This window comes from Equus przewalskii, chromosome 21 (assembly GCF_037783145.1).
Source record: "Equus przewalskii isolate Varuska chromosome 21, EquPr2, whole genome shotgun sequence".
NCBI lineage: Eukaryota > Metazoa > Chordata > Mammalia > Perissodactyla > Equidae > Equus > Equus przewalskii.
In genome coordinates, this window is record NC_091851.1 from 33213483 (window position 1) to 33239580 (window position 26098).

Genomic DNA, 26098 nt, shown 5'->3' on the forward strand with positions numbered 1-26098 from the left:
GTATCTATGAGAGACCTTCTAGTTATGTCTATGGCCAAGGGATTGGCCTCCTCCACCCCCTGACTGAGTCCTTAGGAGGGACGGTGGTCTGTCCAACAGGCCAGAGACTGACCTCTCCCACCTGGCTGAGTCTCCCCAGTGCTGAGGGGGCCTCCGAGATGGAGGTCAGTGGCTCTGAGCAAGGTTTTAGCCCACCAGTGGCGACAGTAAAAAGATGCTGTTGGTCAGATGGGTTATAAGGGTAATGACACGAGAAGACAGACAGACCAGGGCTCAAATTCTGGTCTTGACATTTCATGGCTGGGTGACCTTGGACAAGTCCACCAACTTTTTCAAACCTCAATTTTGTCTTTAGAAGTTCGTCAAAGTGATGTGGGGAAAACAGATGCATTTATACCCAAAGTTCTTACTCTAGTGCTTGATACATGGCAAATGGTAGTTAGCATGAGGTGCTATTAAGATATCCATTACAGATGAAAAGACTGATTTTCAGGAAAGTAAAACAACTTGCCCAAGGTCATCCACCCGGATCGTGGTAGGCAGAGGAGTCAAATGCAGCATCAGAAATATCAGGAAAGGGGAGGCCAGTCAGCTATTATATCTAATGCAAATCAAATTACATTGAGGGTTGAAATTGAGAAGATGATATTGGAACTATCTTGCTTTTAAAATGTGCCAAGAAATACTCTCGCAAAATAAAAGTAGTAGAAGATGCCTCCTGATAATCGCCAACCCTCTGAAGATGCACGACCCCTCCCCACCTCTCTCCATTTGATGGCCCTCCAGCCCAGTGCCCCAGGGAACAGCTGGGCTTGCCAAGCCTCCTTGGTTCACGTCTCATTAACGTTAAGAGGCCTTCATGTGGTCCAGACAGCCAATTTCTCTGTCTCTCATATACACTGAAAGCCTGTGGCTCTGATGGGGAGCAAAGGTCCAGGCCTGTGGTGGTTGCCCCTGCCAGGCCTGTCATCCTTCATCCTGCCAGCTCCTGGGAGAGTGTGGAGCACAACGGACTTGAGTGAGAGTGAGTTGCAGGTCTGTGCTCCAGGTCTCTGCCTTGTTCTCATTGTGTGACTGTGACCAAATTACGTAACCTCTCTTGGCCTTGCTTTCTACTTCCGTAAAATGGGGATCTTATTACCTACTGTAGGTTAAGAAAATCAGAAGTGGGTTCAGTTTAGTTAAGTAGTTTAGTTTAGTTAGACTAGTTAAAGTGGATGTAGGTTAGTTAAGAGGACTAGTTAAGTAGGTATAAGGAAACTGGCTCGGCCAGTGCTGCTTATGATAGGAGCTTGATAAAGTTTTTATTGTTGTTGGAATTTACAATTTAGAGAAGAGAAGCCAAATAGTGAAGAAATGAGGGGAAAGTTTGGTAGCTCCAGTTTTCTGTGCACACTTTTTACATAGGACTGGGGTGGAATGAATAAGGTGAGGTTTCAGGTCAATGGAAATCCAGCCCAGACTCCCTCAAGTCAGGCCAGTGCTGCGGGCCTTGGAGATGCGCCTGTTTGCCTGGTGACAGAGTCTGAACAACCACCCAGGGACACCGAGCTGGGGAGGTGGGGTGTTGGTGACTCACAGGAGCCTGGGGGAGCGGGGCTGCATGGCCTTGAGAGGAGCGTGTACCAGGCTGGGAAGGACGGGCAGAGGGACCGTTGAACCACTGTTGGCTTAGGAGAGGGGGATGGGGAAGGAGGGCCTTGTGGAAGTCTTGCTTTGCCTGGGAAATGGGATCATCCTCTTCAAAGTCCCCTCAAGAAAACCTTAAATAAGATTCTCTGTAACAGCTCCAGGCCCTTGGAGCTGCTCTGTGCCACTTTGGGCTGTTCACTGTGCTGGGATGGCCCTCGAGGGTAGGTGGGTTGTGGCTGGAGGCTGTATCTGTGTGCTGTCTAAACATGGAGCAGTTGTAGCTCTATTCTTGTTGCTGGCCTTCATAAACGATTGCCAGAGATGGCAGTGGGAGAAGGACAGCAGGAGAAGGGTGAGGAAGCATTTTGAAATTTGTGAAATACTCTTCCTAAAATGTAGGAAATGGAAAAGACAGAAATACCAAGTTGGCAAGGATGTGGAGGAACGGGTGCCCTCATACATTGCTGTGTAAATTGGTACAACCACTTTGGAAAACCGTTTCTCAGTCTCTAAAGCTCTGTGAGCCAGTAATTCAGCTCCTAGGTGTTCACTCAACAGAAATGCATTCATCTGTTCACCAAAAGACACGGATAAGAATATTCACAGCAGCACTTTCCATAAAAGCACAAAACTGGAAACAATCCAAATGCCCATCAACAGTAGACTGGATAAGTGATTGCAGTATATTCTCGCAGAGTGGAATCCTGTGCAGCAGCGAGAATGAGCCATTTATAACCACGTGCAATAATATGGATGAATCTCTCAAACACCAGGTTGAGTGAAAGACGCCAGACACCAAAATAGAACATCCTGTATGATTCCATTCACATAAGGCACATGCACAGCAAAACTAATCTATGATGATAGAAATCTGAATTGTGGTTACCCTGCTGAGGGGGTGGGCAGTGAGGGGCCTTGAGGGGCTGGTAAGGTTTTCTCTCTTCATTTGGGTGCTGTTGATGCAAGTCTGTGGACTTTGTGAAGAGTCATCATTGAGCTGTACATTGTGACTGTGCGCCTTCTGTTGGTACCCTATGCTACAATAAAGAGTAAGAGAATTATCAAGGTATTTGTACAGATGTCTCCCTTTTTAGAAAGGTGGCGAGATGGGGAAAGGAACTATCCAGATTTGGTCATTTGTATCTTGTGTCTATCAGCTCACTAAGTAATGTGTTCCCACTGGGGATCTGGATGGACTAGTCCTTTACAGCCTGAGCGATTTATTTAACTTCCTGGGTGGGGAAGAATTATTTTAGCCTCATAATGGATGATGAGCTGTGAAATTGCTCGAGCTGTGGCTCACCCCAGGGAAACAGGTGGTGTGGGCTTCTCTGCATCTGCTCAGCTCTGCGGGCCCCAACCTTCACTCCTGTTTCTCTGTGGACAGAGTTTTAAGAAATGTTTGAAAATATGAACATCTCAAAAAAAAATGTTTGTACATGTGCGTGCCTGTGTGTGTTTTTGTGATGCTATGTTGTGATGCCAGAAAATGTTATTTATGGACTATTTGAAGATGTCTGTGGAAAAGTGCCTCCAGGTTCAGGCACAGACACGGACATGCTTGTACACAGACATTCACGCACAAATACAAGCACAGGTGCATGTTGTGCTCACCCAGGCGTGCTTGCTGATAGACATCTTTTCACTCCTTAAGCATCACTCTGTGTCTCTGGGCAAGTTACTTAATCTCTCTGTGCCTCAATTTCCTCAGTGAAATGGAGATAATAATAGCAACTAGCTCTTCGGACTGTTGTGAGCAATACTCACACTCACACTCACACACGAATGAGATTTTTATTGTGTGTTTATTTGTTTAATGGCTGCCTCCTCCTAGACTGTTGGCTTCATGGGAGCAGGATCTGGCACATAGTAGGAGCTGTGTTAATATCCGGCGAGTGAAAGAGGGAGTGAATGAATGAACAGCTCTCGCAAATCCACTGGCACACGTGCTGACATTTAGACACTTTCACCTACGTGTTTGTGCACGTGCAGACACGTCGTTCGTGTGTGTAGACATGCAGGGATACACACGTAGACAAGTCCGGAGCTCAGGAGTGTGGGTTTTGCTGCAGTTTTGAGCCTCTGGACTGGATGTCAGAACACAGGGTTCTGTGTGTGGCTCAGGTAACTCTCGTTTCTTATGTGACCTTGGGTAAGTCTTTCCACCTCTCAGAGGTCAAGGACTCCTAGCTGGGATGTGACAGAACTGGAATTTGAACCATGGTCAGTCTGGGTCAAAGTCTATGCTTTTAATGCCTAAGGCCTTGTGATCCACACTGTGATCCGTGGACCAGCAGCATCACCTGGAGCATCTCGGGTCCTACCCTGACCTCCTAAATCAGAACCTACATTTTAACAAGGTCCGGGTGATCTGTGTACACACTACAGATTGAGAGGTGTGGCCTAAAGTGTACTGTGTCCCCTAAGCACTAAAAGGAATTAGGGTCCGTGCTCAGGGGGTTCATAAACTGGGAAGGACACAGGCACATGCCCTCCCTGAGGACCACCAGAGAGAGGCCATCAGAGAATGGGAGAAGAGGCAGCTGGGAGCTGCCTATGGAGACAGAATCCACATGGAAGCTCAGCATCGCACATGAGGGAGCCCAGTCCCTTCTATTTATAAAGAATAATACAGTCCTTAAAAGTACCAAGTCATGAGCTAAGCTTTTCAGTTTAAAAACAGCATGCGTTAATTGTCTCGTAGCTCTTGTGGGTCAGAAATCCAGGTGTGGCTTAGCTGGGTGCCTCTGCTCAAGCTCTCTCACGAGGCTGCAGTCAGTGTGTTGTTGAGGGCTGCCGTCTCATCCAAAGGCTTGACTGAAGGAGGATTTGTGTCCAAGCTCATTGGTGGTTGTTGGCAGGATTCAGATCCCCTGAGCTAGACTTTTGAGTTGGAAACCTGGCCCCATCCCTTCCTAGCTGTGTGACTTTTAGCAGGTTTTACATCTCAGTGCTTTCATCCTCTGTGAAACAGATATAGTAACACCTGCCTCATAGAGCTATTAAGACTAATAAATTCATGTATGAAAAGTGCATACAACAGGGATGCACTTAGCACATGGTAAGAAGCATTTAAATTCTTGCTGCTATTATTATTATTTTGAACAAAGCTGCAGAGAAGCAGGACAGCACAAACTTGGCTCACAGAGGGGGCTCAATAAACCTTAGGGGAGTGGATGAGCTGTGGGTTGCAGTCTCCTGATGGGACTTCTGGGGCATATTAACAGGAACATGGGGTCCAGGCTGTAGGAGGAGGCCTTGCTCCATTCTGCTCAGAGCAGGCTTACAGTGCTGGGCCTAGTCTTTGGTGCCAGCACCTGGGAAGGCAGAATGGTGTTGTGGTGGTCCTGGAATGTCACTGGGATGAGGTACAATGGCCGGAGGAGAGGGTCCAGCACACCCCGGGCTTGCTGATACCAGAGCATGCAGTATTTGGGGGCTGCAGTGGGCTCACCGTGCCTGGTGTCAGGTGATGTTGCAGGATCTGGTTCAGGAGGTCTCGGATACCAAACAGATATGGGACCCTGCTGTGAGGGCGGCAGGCCTGGGAAGGGTCTGAGCAGGTCGGTGTCCCTGGAGCAGCACGGACTGGGGGACTTCCCTCCTTAGCCCTGTGTCACAGGACTTCAGAACACTCGCAAAGGCCAGTCTCTGAGAACTTTGGTGCCTTCATCCCCAGGCAGCTGGCTTGGCACATTTTTAGACAATGGTGCTTCTGTAGTTTTCAAAAGGTAGAAATGGAAAAGAAAAAAGCTTCAAATAGACATAATTTTTTTCAAGAAGCTATTTTAACACGGAAACAACTGGAGAGCCTACTCATCATTTTAAAATGCTTTTAAAATCAGCACTGCTTGATGTCTTCCTGTGTACCTGCAAACTGGTGGCACATACGGGAATTAAATTTGGGTTTAAAAATCTCTTGGCCCAGCACAACCAGAAGGACCTACAACTAGAATACACAACTATGTACTGGGGGGCTTTGGGGAGAAGAAGAAAAGAAAAAAAAAAAAAAAAGAAGATTGGCAACAGTTGTTAGTCAGGTGCCAATCTTTAAAAAAAACCAATAACAGCTTTAAAAAAAAATCTCTTGGTCCGACTCCCTCTTTTCACAGGTGGTGTTACTGAGGCCCAGAAAGGGGCAGTGACTTTCCTAAGGTCACACAGCCTGTCAGAGGCAGAGCTGCGGCTCAAACACCTTCATGGGAAGATGATTTCCAAGAAGAGGACAGGGAACCAGAAGACTCTTATAGGTCAAGTTAGAATTTTGCACTGAGCAGCATCTCTAAGGGGAAGACCACTTCAGACCTTGGCTGCCTTCTTAGAGCTTACAGGGTGCAGAGCCCGGCCCTATACCACAGCAGGCCATCAGAAAATGGATTCATTCAAAAAAATATTTACTGAGTACCTACTGTGTGCCAGGCAACGTTCCAGGTGCTGGAGATGCAACTGTGAACACAGCAGTCCAAAACCCCTATTCTCATTCATTCATGTATTATTTCATTCAGCAAATGTTTATTGAGGGCCTACTATGTGCAAGGTACTTTCCTTGGTCCTTGGAATAATCAGTGACCAAACAGCAGAATTTACATTCCAGTGAAGAGAACAGGCAATAAGTATGTTTTAAAAGTCAAGAACATTGTGTGTTAGATGGTAAAAGTGTCTATGGGGAAAAAAAACATCTCTAGGACAGGGGTCAGCAAACCATGGCCCATGGGCCAAGTCTGGCCCTCCACTTGTTGTTTGTTAATAAAGCTTTATTGGAACACAGCTACTCTCATTAGTGTAAATGCTGTTTGTGGTTACTTCCGTGCTACAGGAGCAGAGTCGAATAGTTGTGACAAAGACTGATTGACTCACAAAGCCAAAAAGATTTATCATCTGGACCTTTGCAGAAGAAGTTGCTGACCTCTCCTCTAGGAGATCCAAGGGAAAGTGTCAAAAAGGCAGTTGGATACGTGGTTGTAAAAAGTATGTTATTAAAATATACAAACTTCTGCCACTTATTGGAAAAGTGAGTTTCTTTATCTGCAAAATGGGGTAATGCCTGGTGCTCAGGCCGCCCCCTCTCCCTTAAACACTGTCCCAGGTTATCCCCAGCCTTTTTACTTAAGTTCTGCTTGGATTGCTTCCTCCTAAAGAGGAAGGAAGCCCCACCACTAATCACTCATTTTTCCAGAAACAACCCCCCTAGGTGTATCAGTCCAGAAAATGGCTTGAACCTTAGAGTGACTCAGATAACTTCCTGAGCGAAAACACAAGGGGATTATCATGTTTGTGCCCAGATATAGTTTTAGTAAACAAAACTCATGTCTAATATGACTGGCTGTCATCGTCACATTACGATGCCTCCCTCTGTCTCCTCAGATCCAAGCATTTCAGGGTCAGGACCACCAGCGGGAGGGTGTCATGCGTCCTCCTCCACCCCTGTTACCATGGCTTGGAGGTTCTGCCTATAAATAAAGGCTTCAAAAGATATTACATCTCCACCCTCCTCCTCCAGAATCCACATTCAATTTTAACAGTATGGCTTTTTCACTCCCATTTCATTTATAGACGGTATGGGTTTTTATTTATTTATTTATTTTTAAGAAGCATTTTCAGGCCAGGAAAATGATAGCCCAACAAGAAGGCATAATTGTGCTGATTTTCAGAAGTGTGGCAATACTCCAGATCTGATGTGCTGCGAGACATGAATCAGAAAGATTCTATTAAACATCTCTGGGATGGGTGACACAGGGGTATTAGCCAAGATGATTAGTTTGACTGGGTCATTATGGACACAGACAAGCCTGACAAAATTGCATTTCATTCCCCACTGAATTCATAAAACCACTGTACACATAATAAGAAGTTATAGTGCTGGGTGCCCTGCTCCAGTTGATGGGGTTTCAGGTTTGGATAAGATGCCATTTTCCTTGTTTTGAGAGTCAGGAAACACTGAATTGAATGACAGTCCTTTAGCTGAGATGTTCTTGTACAGTGTGGGTTTTACTTGTCAAAATGGTGGGATGGTGGGGTGGCCATATAATTGTCCAAACCAGGACGATTTTAGAGTGAAAGAGAGCACTATTAAAAATTACCCCGGGACAAGAGGCATAAACCAGGACTGTCCTGGGCTAGTCAGGATTAATGTGCGTGTATGGAGAGCGGCATGAACAGTGGGAGAGCACGTGTTGGCTCCAGATAGTCAGGGCTTCTCGTTCTTGTTTCCGTAAATGCCACCCACGTGACTTTGGTTAAGCCGTTTTTCCTTTTTGAGCCTCAGTTTCGTCATCTGTAAAATGGGAAAGATGTTTAACACTTGCTCTGTTTACCCCTGAGGTCTTTTTTTTTTCCCTCCTTGGATATGGGAGAGGGGGTTGTGTTGACTTGCTGTTCGTGTGTTTTCACATCTGTTTCCTTGTATAATTCCCTCAGCTGTTAGGTGGGGTTTTGTAGATAAGGACACTCAGGAGTAGGCAGCTGGATAAATTGCCAAAGGTCCCTCAGCAAGTAAGTGGCAGGACTGGAATTCCCCCAGGTCAGTCTAACGCCAAAGCCAGCATTCTTTCTGCAGATCAAAAAATAGTACTCGCTGATTATGTATTCCAAGAATCTTCAAGCTTTTATGGGAAAAGTATTTGAAATACGTGAAAGCATTTGGAACCCGAGAGTCCTGTATCAACATAAGGTGTTGTTGCTGTCACCCTGGGTTATTGAGTAGGCTGGACTCTGCAGGGTACAAGACAGCATGGTCCATCCCGTGCTCTTTCCTCCCTGGTTCATGGGCTCGGAAAACTGTGGTGGGGATGGGGGTTCTGTTGCCTCTCCCTGCACTCCCGTTTCCTCTGCTGCTGCTGGAGACTCTAGGATGAGGACAGGGTGAGGTGGAGTTAAAGGAGTAGAGTCAACATCTTGCTGACTAGTTGTGTTGATCTTCCACTGGCCGTGCCTGCTCTTACAGCAGGCTCTCACATGCTGGCTCTTTTCCATGAGGCACACGGAACTGGGGATTCACTCTGTGGCTCGCCTCTCGTGGCCTGCTCTGCAGGTAGTCGTATACCTGATGACATACCTCCTGCTTCTCAGGTCCCCCTGCCCCATCAGGCTACCGTCTTGGGTGGAACCCCTTTCCACGCCGTCAGCCAGCTGCCTTCCTTAGCTTTCACTTGCCTCCCAGCAATTCACACATCCCTGCCTTGCCAAACCAAGTACATGCCAACTGCTCTCTGTTTCTCTCTCTCATTCTCTCCGTCTCTCCTGGCCCTGCCATTTCAGGCAGCTCCAGCTATCGTCCTATCTGCCAAAACCTTCCAGTGACAGTGACCTCCTAAGGCTTGTAACTCTGGAGACACAAGTTGGGTGTTCCCGAGAACTTTCTCATCAGGCTTCACGAAGGAGTGAGGCGCCACTTTCCTTTTGTGCTGCACCCCTAGTCCCGACAAGCTGTGCTGCCGGGGGCTGTCTCACTTGGCCTGAAGGTGGGGGGGCCAGGATGGGAGAAAAGTCACATCGCCCCCTACTCCTAGAGACTCCCCCTTAGTGAACCTTCTGCCTTTCTCTTCTACAGCGTTGGGGTGGGCAATGGGAATGGACAGTCCAAATGCCAGTCTCAGAATTTTCTGGTAAGCATTAGCTGGAAAAAGTAGAAAAACCATCGAATAATGAAAGGTACACTTCCTCAAGAAGATAGGATAACCATTAATTTGTAAATACTTGACAACATAGCTCTGAAATATCTGAAGTAAAAACTGGACAGAAAGACAAGAAGAAATTAATAAAATCACAATCATGGTGGAAATTTTTAACATATCTGTCTTAGAAACCAATGGATTAAGCAGAAAAAGAGAAATAATAGTTTTTTAGAAGGTTTAAACAACAGAATTAAGCGGGAAATAATAAAAATTTATGAAAATTAGCCTTATACTGTGTTAACAAAGGAATTCTCAATGACTTTCAAAGAATCAATATATTTTTCATTCCTTTTTGGGTATCCTCTTTTTTTTTCTTGTCAGTGGTTGACTATTTTGTTAGCCTTTTCAAAAAATCAGCTCTTTCTTGTATCTATCTAAAATTTGTTTTCTATTTTATTACTCTTTCTTCTACTGACTTTTTGTTCATATTGTTTCTATTTCTGGCTTCTTCAGTTGAGTGCTGAGTTCATTTATTCTGTCTTCTAATAAATGTGTTTAGGCAAAAAGTTATAAATCTTCCATTGTCCACCTCTCACAGGTCTTGTCAGGCAGTGTTCTCGTAATTTTAGTTGTGATTTCCTCTTTAACCCAAAAGTTATTTAGAAAATTGCTCTTAAAGTGTCCATATATTTAGGAGTGTCTGCCTCCCTCCATTTTTTTCTGCTGCCTCTTTCTTTGTTTAATAATTAGCTTGGTACATTTGGATCCTAGAATGTGGTCTGTATCATTTCTACCTTTTGAAAAATTTGAGATTACAGGCACGTGCCACATAACGACATTTTGGTCAATGATGGACTGCATATACGACGGTGGTCTCATAAGATCAGTACCATGTAGCCTGGGTGTGTAGTGGGCTCTACAATCTAGGTTTGCGTAAGTGTACTCTACGATGTTCGCACAATGACGAAATCACCTAACAGCACATTTCTTAGAACATATCCCCATCGTTAAGCAACGCATGGCTGTATCAGAGTATTTAGTTCATGGTCATGTGTTTTCACTGTTCCATGGACATTTGAAAAGAATGTGTATTCTTTAAATATTGGGACAAATCAAGAGGGTAAATGGTGTTATTCAGATCTTCTATCCTTACTCGTTTCTATCTGATTGATTTGTCAGTTTTTGCGGAGATGTGATAGTGTCTCATTATGTTTATGGTTTTGTTAAATCTTCTTTGTATTTCTAACGGTTTCTTTTTATGTTCCTGTGGTTTATCAGTCTACATAAAAGTTTATGTCTGTCATTTCTTCTTAGTGCATTGTATCATTTATCAACTTAAGTATTCCTCATGCTCTCTTTAATGCTTTTTGCCGTGAATTGTACTTAATTTGTTATTAATTTTGCCACTTCTGCTTTTTATTTGCCTGATATATCTGTTTATTTTTAACCTTCCATGTCATTTTATTTTAGGCATGCCTATTATAAATGTCATATCTTAGATTCATTTATTTTAATCAAAATATTAATTTTTTATCATTTAATAAAAGAATTGAAATCATTCGTATATATGGTGATTACTAATATTTATTCTTAATGCTGTCAATTTGTGAAGATTCTTTATTATCATGTTTCATAGTTCGTTCCTATTTTTTTTCTTTTCAGCTTTCCGTTAGATTGATCAGATTCTATTTTCTTTTCCCTTTTTCTTTTGTTCCTCCAATGGTGTAGAATTTCTACTTTCCCTTAGAATTATAATAAATAGCTAATAAATGAATTCAGCAAAGTTTCAGGGTGTAAGATCAATACACAGAAGTCAATTGTGTTTCTATACACCAGCGATGAACAATCCCAAAAACAAACAAGGAAAACAATTCTGTATGTAATAGCATCCAAAAGAATAAAATATGTAGGAATAAATTTAACCAAGGGTGTGAAAGACTTGAACACTGAAAACTATCAAACGTTGCAGAAAGAAATTAAAGGACACCTAAATAAATGGAAAGACATCTTGTGTTTATAGACTGGAAGACTTATTATTGGCAAGATGGCAGTACTGCCCAAGTGAGCTACGGATTCAGTGCAATCCCTATTAAATTCCTCCCGGCCTTTTTGGGCAGAAATGGAACAACTGATCTTCAAATTCATATATAATTGCAAGGGCCTCTGAATAGCGACAACAATCTTGAAAAAAGAAGAGCAAAGTTGGATAACTCACACTTCCCAATTTCTACAAAGCTACAGTAGTCAAAACTGTGTTGTACTGGTATAAGGATAGACATATAGACCAATGAAATAGAATTAAGAGTCCAAAATGATCCCCTACACCTATGGCCAATTGATTTTCAGCAGGAGTGCCAAGATAATGCAATGGGGAAGAAACAGTCTGTTTCCCAAATAGTGCTGGGACAACTTGATAGCCACTTGCAAAATATGAAGTTGGAGTCGACCTCATGCCATATACAAAACTTAATTCAAAATGCATCCATGACCTAAGTGTCAGGGCTAAAACCATAAGAGTCTTGGAAGAAAACATAGGGGTGACTCTTCATGACCTTGGCTTTGGCTGTGGATTCTTACATATGACATCAAAAGTATGAGCAACAAAAGAAAAAAATAAATGGATTGGACATCATCAAAATTAAAAACTTTTGTGTATCAAAGGACATTATCAAGAGAGTGAAAAGACAGCCTACAAATGGGAAAAAAATACTTGCAAACCATATATCTGATAAGGGTCTAGTATCTAGAATATATAAAAAACTCTTTTTTTAAAAAAAATTGGCACCTGAGCTAACAACTGTTGCCAATCTTCTTTTTTTCCCCCCCAAATCCCCCAAGTGCATAGTTGTATATTTTAGTTATGATCCTTCTAGTTCTGGCATGTGGGACGCAGCCTCAACGTGGCCTAATGAGCAGTGCCATGTCCGTGTCCAGGATCTGAACCCGCAAAACCCTGGGCTGCCAAAGCAGAGCACGTGAACTTAACCACTCGGCCATGGGGCCAGCCCCTAGAATATATAAAAAACTCTTACAACACAACAACAAAAACATGAACAACCCAATTAAAAAATGGGCAAACAACTTGAATAGACAGTTCTCCAAAGAAGATAAGCAAATGGACAAGAAGCACATGAAAAGATGCTCAACAACATTAGTCATTAGGGAAATGCAAATCAAAACTACAATAGGATACCACTTCACACCCACTAGGATGGCTGTAGTAAAAACAGTGAAACATAAGTGTTGGCAGCAAGGATGTGGAGAAATTGGAACCCCCATACATTGCTGGTGAGCATGTAAAATGTGGAGCCACCGTGGAAGACAGTTTGGTAGCTCCTCAAAAAGTTAAAGAGTTACCATATGACCCAGCAATTCTCACTCCTAGATATGTATCCAAAAGAAGTGAAAACAGGAACTCAAATATATGTACATGAATGTTCATGGCAGTACTATTCACAATAGCAAAAAGACGGAAACAACCGAGATGTCCATCAATGGATGAATGGATAAACAAGTCATGTATGTACGTACAATGGAATATTATTTAGCCATGAAAAGAAATTAACTACTGATACATGCTACAATGTGGCTGAACCTCAAACACATTACGCTAAGTGAAAGAAGGCAGACACAAAAGGTCATATACTATACTGTTCCATTTATATTCGAATATCCAGAACAGGTAAATCCATAGAGACAGGATGCAGATTGGTGGGTACCAGGGATGGGGAGGCCAGTGGGATAGGGAGAAACTGCTTAATGGGTATGGGGTTTCCTTTTGGGATGATGAAAATGTTTTGGAATTAGTTATAGTGATTGTAAAACATTGTGAATGTACTAAATGCCACTGAATTGTTCATTTTAAAATGGTTAATTTTGTCATGTAAATTTTACCTCAACAAATGTTAAGAAGTTATAACAAATATATTTAAACATATTTTCCTTACAATATAAATAACTAATCGGTATCTGTAATTTCCTCCTTTAAGGAAGACACAGCTTTTAGCTGAAATCCTCTAGATGTTTAGTTTGTGATCATTATTAATTTTATAGTCCTATCCCCTTCTACTTTAGGAACCCTTATAAGACACATTAAATCCTGCAGCCCCTCCCCAATCACTATTCTGAATTAATATAAATGTAGTAGTTTTCCTGCTCATCACTCTTTCTAGAATCCCTTTCTTGGGTTCACTTTTCATTCTCTAGGTTCTAGCTTTGAGTCTTTGTTTCAGAAGGTATTATTTAAAAGAATACAGTATACATTTTTCCTTCCTATGGGTGAATTTTCAGATTCGTCTGTCATTTTATTTTCTTGCTGTAAGTGAATGAGTTTATTCGGATAATTTGGTAGATCATAAGCTTATCACCACAACGGGCTTCTGGTCCGTTGGCTGTTCTTAGACTGCTTCCTCTCCACCTCCTCCTCGAGGCCCAGAGGCCACCCCTTTGCCTGTTCAGTCCCCTGCCTCAAGGAGCTGCTGCCTTCACTGTTTTATGAAGACCCTTCCTCCTAGGAATTCCAGGAAGAGGCTTACCATTCTCTGATCCAAGGGCAAGCCGCAGGTTGCTTGAATCCGCCCAACATTCTTCCCTTCCTGGAACCGGTGCGTGAAGAACCTGACAGCCTCCTTCCGGATGCCCCTTCTACCCCGGCCGTGCTGTGCTCTCAGTTCCCATTCCTGAGCTGATTTGGAAAGAGAAGCACACTTGGAGGGATTGAGGGACGGGGGACTCCAGCAGCCTGAGAACAGCTCTCTATGGTGGGGGGGCTCTCCCTTCTCTCATGTTGGTAAACCCTCACCTCCTAGCCCTGCCGTTTGCCTCAGTGCCCTGCCCTCCCCCCACCTCCCTCCCTGCAAGGGGCAGTCAGTTATGATTTTCATGCCCTGGTTCTGGGAAGGGAGGAATGCTGGACTCATTGAGACAACCTGTGTCCTACCCTTGGGTCAGAGCCAAGGGCAAGCAAGCCCTCTCCTGAAGGGGGGTCTTCATGGGCTGCCATCCATTTTCTTACCACTGTTTCTACTGGCATTGATGAGTGGTTTGTTCATTGATTCATTCAGCACTTTTTGAGCAGTCATTACATGCCAGGTGTTGTTGAAGAAACTGGAGAGAGAGCAATAAACAAAACAGATGAAAATCTCCTCCCTTATGGGGCTGACATTCTATTATGTCATAAATAAATTAATAAGTAATAAATTGATAAAATATGTGAGATGTTAGAAGGTGCTAAGTGATAAAAACAAACAAACAAACGAGCGTGGTTGATGGTTTGCAGTTTTAAATTGAGCAGTCAGGGTAGACGTTATGGAGAAGGGGATGTTGGAGTAAAGACCTGAGGGGCGAAGGAATGAGCTGTGTGAATACTGGAGAGAAGTGTGCTCTAGAGAGAGGGAACAGCCAGTGCAAAGGCTCTGAGGCAGAAGCATGCCCAGTATGGCCAGAGTGGCACGAACAAGGAGAAGAGTAGGAGGTGATGTCAGGGAGGTAAAAGGGATGGAGGTGGAAGTGCGGGAGCTAGACCATGTAGTCATTGTGAGGACCCTGTTCCTACTCTGAGTGAGAAGGGGACCACTGGAGGGAGGTGAGCAGAGGAGTGGCATGATCTTACACTTTAACAGGATAATTGTGGCCCCTGAGTGAGAACAGATCACAGCAAGGGTGAAGGCAAGGAAGCCAGGTGGGAGACTGGCACAGTCATCCAGGATAGAGAGGATGCTGGGTGTGGGCACATCTTATACCTATTCTGAGGGTGGAGCCAATAGGATTTCCTGACAGATTTGGTGTAGGATGTGAGAGAATGAGACGAGTCAAACGTAGTACCAAGAGTTTTTGGCCTGAGTAACTGGAAGGACGGACTTCTTTAACTGAGATGGGGAAGACCACGGATGGACGGATTCTCTTTGGACGTTTTAAATTTGAGATGTCTGTTACAGTCCAAACAAGGGTGTCAAATAATGGTGGGCTGTATGAGTCTGCAGGTCAGGGGAGAGGTTCGGGCTGGAGGTATGAGCTGGGGAGTTAGCAGCATAGAGATGGTTTGTAAAGCCACGAGTCCGGATGAGATCACCAAAGTGGTGAGTGAGGGGAGTGAGTATATTTGAAGTCTAGAATCTGAGCTTGGTGACATGTCATTGTTCATAGGTTGGGGAAAAGAATGGGAACCAGCAAAGGACATGGAGATGAAACTGCCTGTGATGCAGGAAGATCAACATCTATGATGTCCCAGAAGCAGGTGAAGAAATTTACTCCCAGGAGGAGGGAGTGACCAGTTGTGTCAGATGCTGCCGAGATGGTCAAGGTGGTCAGGGGAAGACTGAGATCTGACCATTGGCTTTAGTAAACAGAGGTTATTGGTGACCTTCCCAAGCAGTTTTGGTGGATGGTGGGATGAAAATATAATTGGAGTGGGTTTGAGAAAGAATGGGTGGAAAGGAAAAGACAGCTCTTTCCAGAAGTTTGCCCGTAAGCTTTTGCTACTATTTTTAACTTCTAGAGCTCTTACACTTTGGCATCTCTTTCTAAGTTCTTATGAGGATGCTGGTGGTACAGAGCAAATTAGGCACCATGAGTGGCCCTTCTCTGAGTTAGGGGAAGTGAGAAATAGGAATCTTGAAGAGGCCTCTGACTCAGTGTGGGAAAATGCTGGATTCAGAGTGCTGGGTTTCAATCCCAACCAAGACTTACTAATGCTTACTTAAGCCTTGTTTTCATCTGCAAAATGGAGAGAATAGTCACTTCTTTGCAGAACTGTTCTTTGAAGAATCTGTTCTTTGAAGAACAGATTAAATGGAGAACATGTGTGGACGAGCTGGGTCCAGCGGCTGGCATACAGTCGGTGCTCACTGCATGCATCAGTAGCAGGATGGGTTGGTATTGAGGTGTTGTGCGTTTAGGGTTTGATTGCCTTTGGAGGAGGTACTTACACGTTTGCATGTTTAGTTATTTTGAAGTGTGCTAATTGCCTCTTTAAATGAATTGTCATAATCGTGTTATTGCAATATTTTGATACAGCATATGCTTATTTTTGCAAAAGGCTTCTGGTCGATTGGGCCGGTTCCAGTGTGTTGAGCTTTGGTTTTTAAAGGAAGGAAATGGACTTGTGTATCATTTAGCATTCATTGGGCACATGCTCACATGCTATGTGTCAGCACCCCCAGTTCTGAGTTCTGGGCAACGGGCAGCAAGGTGGCGGTCAAGAGACGTGAACAATAGGTGACTGAGGGACTTACAGTCTGTCGGGAGGGACAGACATGGAAACACCTAGGCGAGTCTAAACTTAGAGCCTGGCACCTTCCCCCATCTCATGTGCTCATTCATCCCATTCTAACTGAGCACCCACTGTGTGCCAGGCACTGGTGAGAAGACAGCCTTAACCCTGCCCTCATGGGGCCTGTGGTCTGGGGAGGAGACACAAGCAAAAGGTCAGCAAAGAGTCAAAAATAATTGCAGGTGGTAGTGATACTGTGGGGAGCACATACAAGGGGCTGTGGAGGGGGAGTGAGGGGCGGGAGGCTTGCTGTAGGATGGGCAGGGGACCGGGGAAGGCTCCCTGGGACTCTGCTTTCTGGGATGATATGGTGCCTGTGGCTGAGTCCCACCCAAAGGCCATCAGCCCCCAGCCCATCTCGGTGGTCAGGCTGAAGACAGACATCACAGCAGACCTGCGGTGTGGGGAGTTCGGAACATTCACAGTGGGAAAAACGAGCAAGGATGCTGAGCTCGTGAGCTGCTGTATACTTGCTCTTTGTCCTCGGGGAAGTCCCTTAATGTCTCTGAAACTCCAGGCAGGGACAACGATGACAGCAATAACAACAGACACTGAGAGGGGGGATGGCTGTGTGCCAGGCAGTGTCCTGAGCAGTTTGCACGTGTTGATTCATTTACTCTTTACAGCAACTTTGTAGTATGTTATTACCCTCTTTTCCCAGATGAAGAAACTGAGGCACAGAGAGGTTAAGTAATATGCCCAGAGTCACACAGCTAGTACATGGCAGAGCCAGGATGCAAACCCAGGCCCTCTGGCTCTTAACCACAGCATCGTGCTGCCTCCTATACAATGGGGACAGTAACACCTGCCTCCAGGGTGGTCACCAAGATTGAGTGAGATGTGTGGTTGTGGCGTCTACTCTAGGACCTGGCTCATTCATCCATTCAACTAATTATTTTGAGCTCTTAGTTTATGCCAGGTTCTGGAACACAGAACCTACAAGGGCTGTCCTGGCAGAATGCACATTAAGCATTAAACAAATAATAACACAAGAAGTTAGTTAGCTGCAAGTTTGATGAGTGCTTCTAAGAACTGTAGGGCACCCGGGCCTAGTCTAGAGGGTCTCAGGGAAGTCATTTAAACAAAACCTATTGCTGAGGGATGAGTGAGAATGAGCCAGATGAGGGGACAGCGTGTGGTGGGCAAAGCTTTCTAGCAGAGGGGCACATCGTATGTGAGGTCTGGAGGCAGGAAGGATAACGGTGGCTACAGGGGTGGTGCGGGCCAGGCCCCGCAAGGACTTAAGGGCCGCAGTCCAGTTTGGGACTGTAGACTTTATCCTAAGGACCATGGGGAGCCGTCAAAGCATCATCAGCATGGGAGTGACGTGATGAGATGATCCCCTTTCTGGAGACCCCACTGGCTCCAGGAGGGAAATGGATTGCGCGGGGGCAGGAGTGGGCTGTGGGAGACCAGTAAGGAGGCTGTTGCCGTTGTCCTGGTGAGAAGTGGTAGTGGCCTGCTCCAAGACAGTGGCAGCGGGAATGGAGAGAAATGGACAGGTTTAAAACATATTAAGAAGAGTTTCATTGGGTTTGAGGGGTGACCAAGGGTGAGCCCTAAGTTTGTGGCTTTATTAACTGTGTGGAGGACCCAGTGAGGGAGACGCAGGTGCCAGGTGGGGGAAGGGGCGACGTGATAGCACCTTTGCGCGTGTTGACTTTGAGATGCTCGTGAGACATCAAGTGGGAATATTGAGGGACGTTTAGATGCTCAGATCTGGAGCTCCAGTGAGTGACCAAGATTGGAGGGGGAAATGTGGCATCTAGATGGGAGCTGAAACTGACACTGGGTCAGCTTCCCCTGGGGAGAGAGTGTAGGGCAGGAAGAGAGGAGAGCTCAGGACTGAGTCCGAGAAACTCCAACACGAAAGGTTGGGGAGAGGAGGAGGAGGTGGCATTGGAAGGGAGAAGCAGAAGTGAGAAGGTGGGCAGAACACGAGGACAGCATGCCGTCCTGGATGCTGAAGGAGGGGTGTTTTCAAGATGAAGGAAAGAGATCAACTGGGCTAACATCGCTGAGGGGACAAGTGGGATGCGATTTAAAAGAAGCTGATTGGATGTGGTGCCATGGAGGCCACTGGTTGGTGAGGGCCCATTGCATACGGAGGAGGCAGGTTGCAGTGGCCTGTGGAGTAAGAATGGGAGATGAGAAAGAGGGCCACTGGGTGAGGACAGCCTTTTCAGGAACATGAGTGTGACCTGAAGAAGAAGAGATAGCGGTAGCTGGAGAGGGATGGGGGAAGCGTGTAAGACTCAAGAGAGTTGAGCATGTTTCTGTGCTCTTGGGAATCGTCCAGCAGAGGGGGGAGGCCGAGGAGCCAGGCATCAGAATGGTTAGCGGGTTGGCTGAGGTCCTTGGGACAGGAGAAGAAGGGAAGGGGGGATAGGACCATTCCATACGCAGGCAGGGAAAGTGGCCTTAGGAAGAAGGAGGGATGGCTCTTCTGGCCCCAAAACAGGAAGCAAGTTAGTGCTGAATGGGCAGGTTTGTGGTCCTGGTTTCAGGATGTGGTTGGAGCTATTTTTCTGTTTTCCTTGTGAAGTAGGCAACTGGTCATCTGCAAAGGGTGAAGGAGCAGAGAGGGAGCTAAAGGACTGAGGAGAGAAGATGGGGCTGGAGAGAGTCATCATGGAAACTAACGAGCTGGGAGGGAGTGGTTTCCAGGGGCATGGAAGACCCCACAGAGCTGATGAGCGTGATTTCTGGTGGCATTTGGCCAGAGCCGTGCTCAGCTCTCTTGGTCAGGTGCAGAGGGGGCGGATGGTTGGGTTCACATCAGGGTGGGGGTTTTACTGGCCAGGTTCCAGGCATAGAGGGGCACAGAGCACTTTCTCTCCTCCACTCATTTCTGATTACTTGGGGGTACTCCTCCCATTTCCCCTCTCTGTGCTCCCCTACAGCAGTCTCCCTTCACCAAATCGTGCACCATTCATATCGGTAACTACAGTTTTATCGTTTGACACATGGGTGTGTTGTCTTGAAAGAGATGCACTTAAGGGTGAAATTACATTAACACCCACATATATGCACCAAAATGCATTAAAATACAATCTGAAAAGCATTTCCATCACCCTTAGGTGCCATGTTAAGATGTTTGGTTTTCTTTCTCTCTCTCTTTTTTTTTTTTTTCGTAGACAGGTACTAATTTTTAAGCAGGAGTGTTCGGAATGTATTTATTTGTGGAAGGGCGCTGGGAGCAGAGTGGACAGAGGCTCCTTGAAGAGGTTGCTGCTGTCACAGCAGCAGGAGAAGATGTGGATCAGACCCGGTTACCTCCTAGTGTTGTAACCTGGGCGAAGCCTCCAGACCTTGACTTTCTGATCTGTCAAATGGGGATGAATACAGGATTCTTTTAAGAATTAGATATGAGTTATAAGTCAGTTATATCTTAATAAACCCAGGAAGAAATAGTTCAGGGTAGACCTACCTGGGGAATTAGGGAGACATCCATGTCAACGTAGACTCATCTAGGGAATTAGGGAGACAACCCACAACAGGGTAGACACCACTGGGGACTTAAGAGACATCCCGGGTCAGTGTAGACATATGTGGGGAGTTAGGGAGACATCCCAGAACATATCAGACACACATTTGTAATTAGAGGGACATAGGAGGTCACGACTATAGACACACCTGGGGTATTAGGGACACTTACCAGTTCTATGTTATACACTAGGAAATCGTGGAGAAAAAAAATGAGTTAAGTGTCATGCACATATGAAACACCCAGCATGAAGTGGGTGGCCCGTAACTAGTCATGAGGATTCTTATTCAAGGTAACAGTAAACGTTGGATCAGTGTCCTGTGTAAGAAAATGTGCTTTTGATCCTCACAATATAGAGCGAGGGGTTACTTTCTCAAACTCATCAGTAACAAGGTCGGACCAAACCTGTTTCTTGGTGCCCAGGTTCTCACCTTGGCCATGACTTGGTGCTGCCTCTAAGGATATAAGGACCCAGATTCCAAGGATCCGTGTCACAGACGTGAAAGTGTTGCCTTTCTTTGGAGATGGTGTAAATTGTGGGGGAGGGAGACCTCTTTCTAACTCTTCCGGTCCACACACCTCTTTTCTTCTGGGTCTAATCTCTTGCAGAGTGTAGAAGGTAAAGAATGATTCCCCAGGTTCACATAAGCTTGATGCCAAAGCCTCACAAGGGCAGTGTGAGAAGGGAAAATCATAGCCCAATCCTGCTCATGAACTAGGTGCAAAAATCCTAAACAAAATATCAGCAAAGAAAATCCACCAGTGCATAAGGAGAATAATACATCATGACCAAGTTGGGTTTATTCCAGAAATGCAAAATTATTTTAACATTAGAAAAACCAAGTGAAGTAATTTACCATATTAACTGAATTGAAGTCATTTGAGCCTTTCAGTAGATGCTGGGGGAAAGAGTTCAATAAAATTAAAAATCCATGCATAATTAAAAAAAAAATAAACACCTTTTTGACAAACTAGGAATGCCCTCCACCTGCTATGAAATGCCTGTAAGAACCTATGGCAGATGTCTTGCTTAGTGGTAAAATATTGGGATATTTAAGATAAGGAAAAAAGCAAGGGTGCCCACGCTCACCATTTCTATGCAACATTGTCCTGGAGCTTCCTGGCCGGTGCAGTGAGGTGGGGAAAATGAACAAATAAGGATTGGAAAGGAAGGTGTCCAGTATGGCTCCTAGCTTGTGCTCCTGGGGAAATGTTTGTACTATTTACCAAGACAAGAAAGACCAAGAGAGGACCCGCTTGGCCGGGCGTTGGGAACTGATGAGAGAAAGTTGTCCAGCTGCCCTGGAAAACCACCAGGCAGCGAGTTGGGACTCTTCGTCTCCACTCCCAGCTCTTCTCCTGACCTTGCCTGGGTGGCTTGTCTCTTGGACCTGAGTTCTCCCATCTGTAAAATGAGTGGGTGTGGAAAGATGGATTCATGGTGGGCTGCAGTGGCCAGATCTGGTGGGAAAACAGAGAACAGGTGAACAGGAGCTGTCCCTACTCTGCAGGAGGGCAGGGTTTTGCATCCAGACCCTGTAGTGGGAGAGACCCCCCTGTATTGGGGGTGGGACAGGAGTCAGGTCATCTGGACTGTCTGCTTTGCAGACGATCATCTCTTCTCTCCTTTGCCGAGGGGCTTGTTATCGTGGTTGTTGATACTATTGGTCTCGTATCTTCTGCAGTTGTAAGACACTGACCCCCGACAACCTGCCCTTTTGATGTTTTAGACCTACAACAGCCAGAACGAGAGCAACGAAGACTATGAGATCCCCCCGATAACACCTCCCAACCTCCCCGAGCCATCCCTCCTGCACCTGGGGGACCACGAAGCCGGCTACCACTCGCTGTGCCACGGCCTCGCGCCCAACGGACTGCTCCCTGCCTACTCCTACCAGGCCATGGACCTCCCCGCTATCATGGTATCGAACATGCTGGCCCAGGACAGCCACCTGCTGTCAGGCCAGCTGCCCACGGTGAGTCCCTGTCCCCCACCACGGTTCCCACTGGTGATGGGGGGGGGCTGAGGGGGCTCAGGATGCCAGTGCCTTGATGAGGACCCTCTGCTTCTGTGCAGAGTCCAGGCTCAGTCGGTGGCTTCCATGGGGGTCTGCAGAATATGGGGGGTAGGCGCGGAGGGAAATTTATGTCTTCACACGACTTACTTCTGGAGCTCTGTTTATAATATCTTGGTATTATTTGTTTTATTATTTTTTTAATAGTGTAATCTCGTCTTTTAAAAAAAGTTTACTGGCTTTGAGATATACTTCACATACCATACAGTTCACTCATTGAAAATGTACAACTCAGTGGTTTTTAATATATTCACAGAGTTGTGTGACCATCAACACAATCTATTTTAGAACATTTTCGTTACCCCAAAAGAAACCCTGCACCCTTTCGCCATCATTCCCAGTGCCCTGCACAACCCCCTGCCCTAGGCAACCACTAATCTACTTTCTGCCTCTATATATTTGCCTATTCTGGATCTTTCATATAAATGGAATCATGTTATTTTTAAAATATTGTATCTTAAAACAGCATGTACAAAAACAGGAGGCAAGAGGGCTCATGTTGTGTTTGGGAGCAGCATGTGGTTTATTCCTTTTATTGGGCTGGAGAGAAAGGACCTGAAGCTAAGGAGGGAGAGGGGAGATTAGCAGGGCCTGGATCGTAAGGGTCCTGAATCCCATGCTAAGGAAATGTATGGTTTTCTAGCATGAATGGCTGATTGAACAATCAAGACCTGTAGAAAGTCAGTAGAGATTTTTTGTATAATAAGAAAATCTCCTTAAGGGAATTCTAGTACTTCTCCTGAATGACTATGACTTGTGTTTATTCTTGCTATTTCATTGATACTTAGTATTATATACTAATCACAACTCTTACATTCATTCCTAAGTGACAGGAACCACACTAAAACTAGCTTAAGCAAAAAAGACTGAAATATCCAAGGATGGACAAAGGGTTTCAGGCATGGTTAGATCCAGGAACTCCAGGAGTGTTATTAGGGCCGCATCCCATCCCCATTTACACATAGCAGGCATCATGGCTACTGGCAGCCAACATCTTCCCTGGCATCTCTCACGGGTGGCAGTTTGGATCTTCCAGGGAGGACCGTGATGGAGCATAGCTGGACCAACCCTTGTGTCCAGGAGGAAGCACTCCTTGATTTTGTCAGTTTGGGTCACAAATACACACACCTGTGGCAGGGAAGGAGCGGCTGCTTAATTGATTTCCTCTCAGAATCGCATGGGGTTGGGTGGATCCTATTTACCTCTGCAGAGGCTGCTCAGAGGCCACAGCCAAATTGGTGGCCCAATTCTAGCAGATGCCTGGGACCTTGGGCATACAGTTTATATCCTAACAATCTTGACTGTATTTCACTTGTTTATTGTTTACTCTCATTACCACCAAATTTCCTTGCTTAAAAAAAGCTGGCATACTCTATGTGTTTTTTGTAAGCCACATCACATTTTTTTTTATTTGAAGCTGAGTGAGAAGTAAAAGGAGAGAAGGGAGGGAGGAGGAAGGAAGCCAATTCAAGCTCCACGTTTTATAATGTTCGGGGTCTGACTGAAGTGCTCGGTGGAAGTTGATGTCGCGTTTCTTGAGGAATACATTCCTTTTGGGCCCATCAATAATGCAGATCCTGAGCTTCCTCTGCTCTGAGACACCTGAAGATTTCACAGCCGTGTGGTTTTAATGCCACTTCGTTAGCATGCTCATACCTTAGCTGCTTTCCTGGCTGATTTCCTAACAAAAACTTCACTGCTCCAGACTGTCCCGGTTCGGGGTTTATGGTACCACAAGCAAGGGCAGGGCCCCGCTGATGCCTCTGGGGAGGGTCGTGAGTGCAGGGTGCATATGGTGCAGTTCCGGGCCACAGCGTCACTGGCCTGCCGTGCTGGCGGTTAATGGAGACAGTGTGGGGTAGTGGTTTGTGCGTGGCTCTGGGGTCCCAGGGACCTGCCTTAGATCCTGGCTCCACCTCTCGAGCTTCAGTTCCCTTGTCTTGCAGTCATAATAGTACCCACCTCCAGACTGCAGTAAAGTGTATCTGAGATACTGTATCTAAAGCCTTAGCAAATGTCTGGCAGATAATAAACAATCAGGGAATATTTGCTATTATTATTATTAGCAATAGAAATGAATTCCCACTGTAACCAAACGGCAGTGTTTTCCTATAAGTCTCGTTTACCTAAAGGAACAGACTACAGATACCCCCTCTCTCAGGTACCTTCGTAGGGCAGCTGGTTACAGTAGCTCTGATAGTTACAAAGGACGTTATCTGTTTATCGGCGACGACCCCCTGATCGCTCCTTCTAGGAAATGCTTTTGTTGGGCTCAGTCCAAATAGGCACTTTGCAGCCATTTTCCAGATTTCTTTAAGGCTAGCTCATGTTAAAGATGCTTCACAAATTCAGGTAGCTTTCCTTCTTCCATTAGTCAGAGTTTTCAAAGGTTCGCTGCATTTTATATTCCCATGTTATGTAATGAAGGATAAGCCAAACCATTTGACCCAGGGGAGGGCTGCTAGACCAACTGGGAAACTGGGTAAGTGCATGTCCATCTAGTAGGACTATCTGGCGAAGACAGACAAGGTGCCCTTAAAGATAAAACGTTTTAAATTTGTCTGAGCTGCAGGATGCAGGGGTGTGTCTGCGTGTGGACGTGCGCGCTCTGTGGCTGATGCTGGAATTGTGTCAGCACCTGCGAGGTGTCCAGCATCATGCAGAGGGCCTTACAAACGCTTTCTCTTGTAATGCTCCCGAGAACCGCGCAAGGCAGGTGTTACCGTCATGAGGAAATGGAGGCGCAGGCCAGGTAGGTGATGGTATAGTTTCCTGTGGCTGATCTATGAAATTGGCACAAACTTGGTGGCTTAAAACACCCAGACATTGATTCTGTCACAGCTCTGGAGGCCAGAAGTTGAAATCAGTATCACTGGGCTGAGATCAAGTGTCAGGAGTGTCAGGAGGAGCGATCTTCCTCCAGAAGCTTGGGGAAGAATCTGTTTCTGGCTTCTTGCTTCTAGCTTCTTGTGGTTGCCAGCCGTCCTTGGCTTGTGGCCGCATCACTCCAGTCTCTGCCTGTCTTCACATTGCCTTCTGCCCCTCTGCTTTTCTTATAAGGATGCTCGTGGTGGCCGTTAGGGATAATCCAGGATCATCTCCCCATCTCAAAGCCTTAATCACACCTGCAAAGACACTTTTCCCTCCAATACAGTAACATTTTCAGGTTCCAGGGCTTCGGACCTGAGATCTTTAAGGGGCCATTTTTCAACCTACCTCGGTGATCAGCTGTACAGCATCCTTTGTTGAGAGCCTGCTAGGTACCAGGCATCGTTCTGAGCCCTGGATCTGTGAGATGCCCTTGAGAAACTCCTGGTGCAGGTGGAGAGACAGGTGAAGAGCCCATTTCTGAAAATGTAGTAAATGCTCTGATAGGATCAGTGTGTAGTGCTGTGTGTGCCTAGAGGATGCACCTGGCTCAGCTATGGCGTGATCGCTTCCTAAAGGAAGTGATGACCTGATACATAGTAGGTTCTATAAGTACTTCATGAATGAATGAATGAATGTCACACAGCTATTAAGCAGCAAAACCAGAATTCAAGCCCAGTTTTGTCCCCAATCCAATCTCCTACCACCTGCCCCAGGCTCTCCCAGCAGTTTCTCTGGTCTCACAGGAGGTGCAGGTTCACTGAGAACTTCTCTGGGAGCATCACACTGTCTCCCTTCCCAGGATACTTCCTCTCCAGGGTAAGCCAGGACCTCTCAGTTTTAGCAGGTGCACAAGGGACAGAGCAGCTGGGCTGCAGGGCGACAAGTGGCACAGAGGATGCTCTGATGGCCAGGATGCCACAGATGCTGTTTGCATAGGCTGAGATGAGAAAAGGATGTCATCCCTGGAGAGGTGGGTGAGGCCAAGGCGTTTGGCAGCCACCTCATTAATGCCAAGCCCCCTTGGCTCTCATCTCAGAGGCCACTGATTCCTTCTGGTCCCCTGCCCTGCCCCATGCCACCTCCTGACATGCGTGGGAGTTGGCCCTTCTGCTTTAAGGGTATGGCTGCTGGCAGGAATCATGTGCGGTAT

The 26098-nt window shown here is 45.7% G+C and overlaps 1 protein-coding gene across 6 annotated transcripts in view; it reads left to right on the forward strand.

Annotated features, from left to right (window-relative positions):
• Positions 1-26098, forward strand: part of TOX2 (TOX high mobility group box family member 2) — a 136676-nt gene that overhangs the window by 61989 nt on the left and 48589 nt on the right. For all 6 annotated transcript variants that reach the window (XM_070589286.1, XM_070589284.1, XM_070589287.1 and 3 more), the window contains exon 3: positions 21733-21978. In XM_070589286.1, the coding sequence (XP_070445387.1) occupies positions 21733-21978 (246 nt within the window). The remainder of the gene's footprint in view (positions 1-21732; positions 21979-26098) is intronic.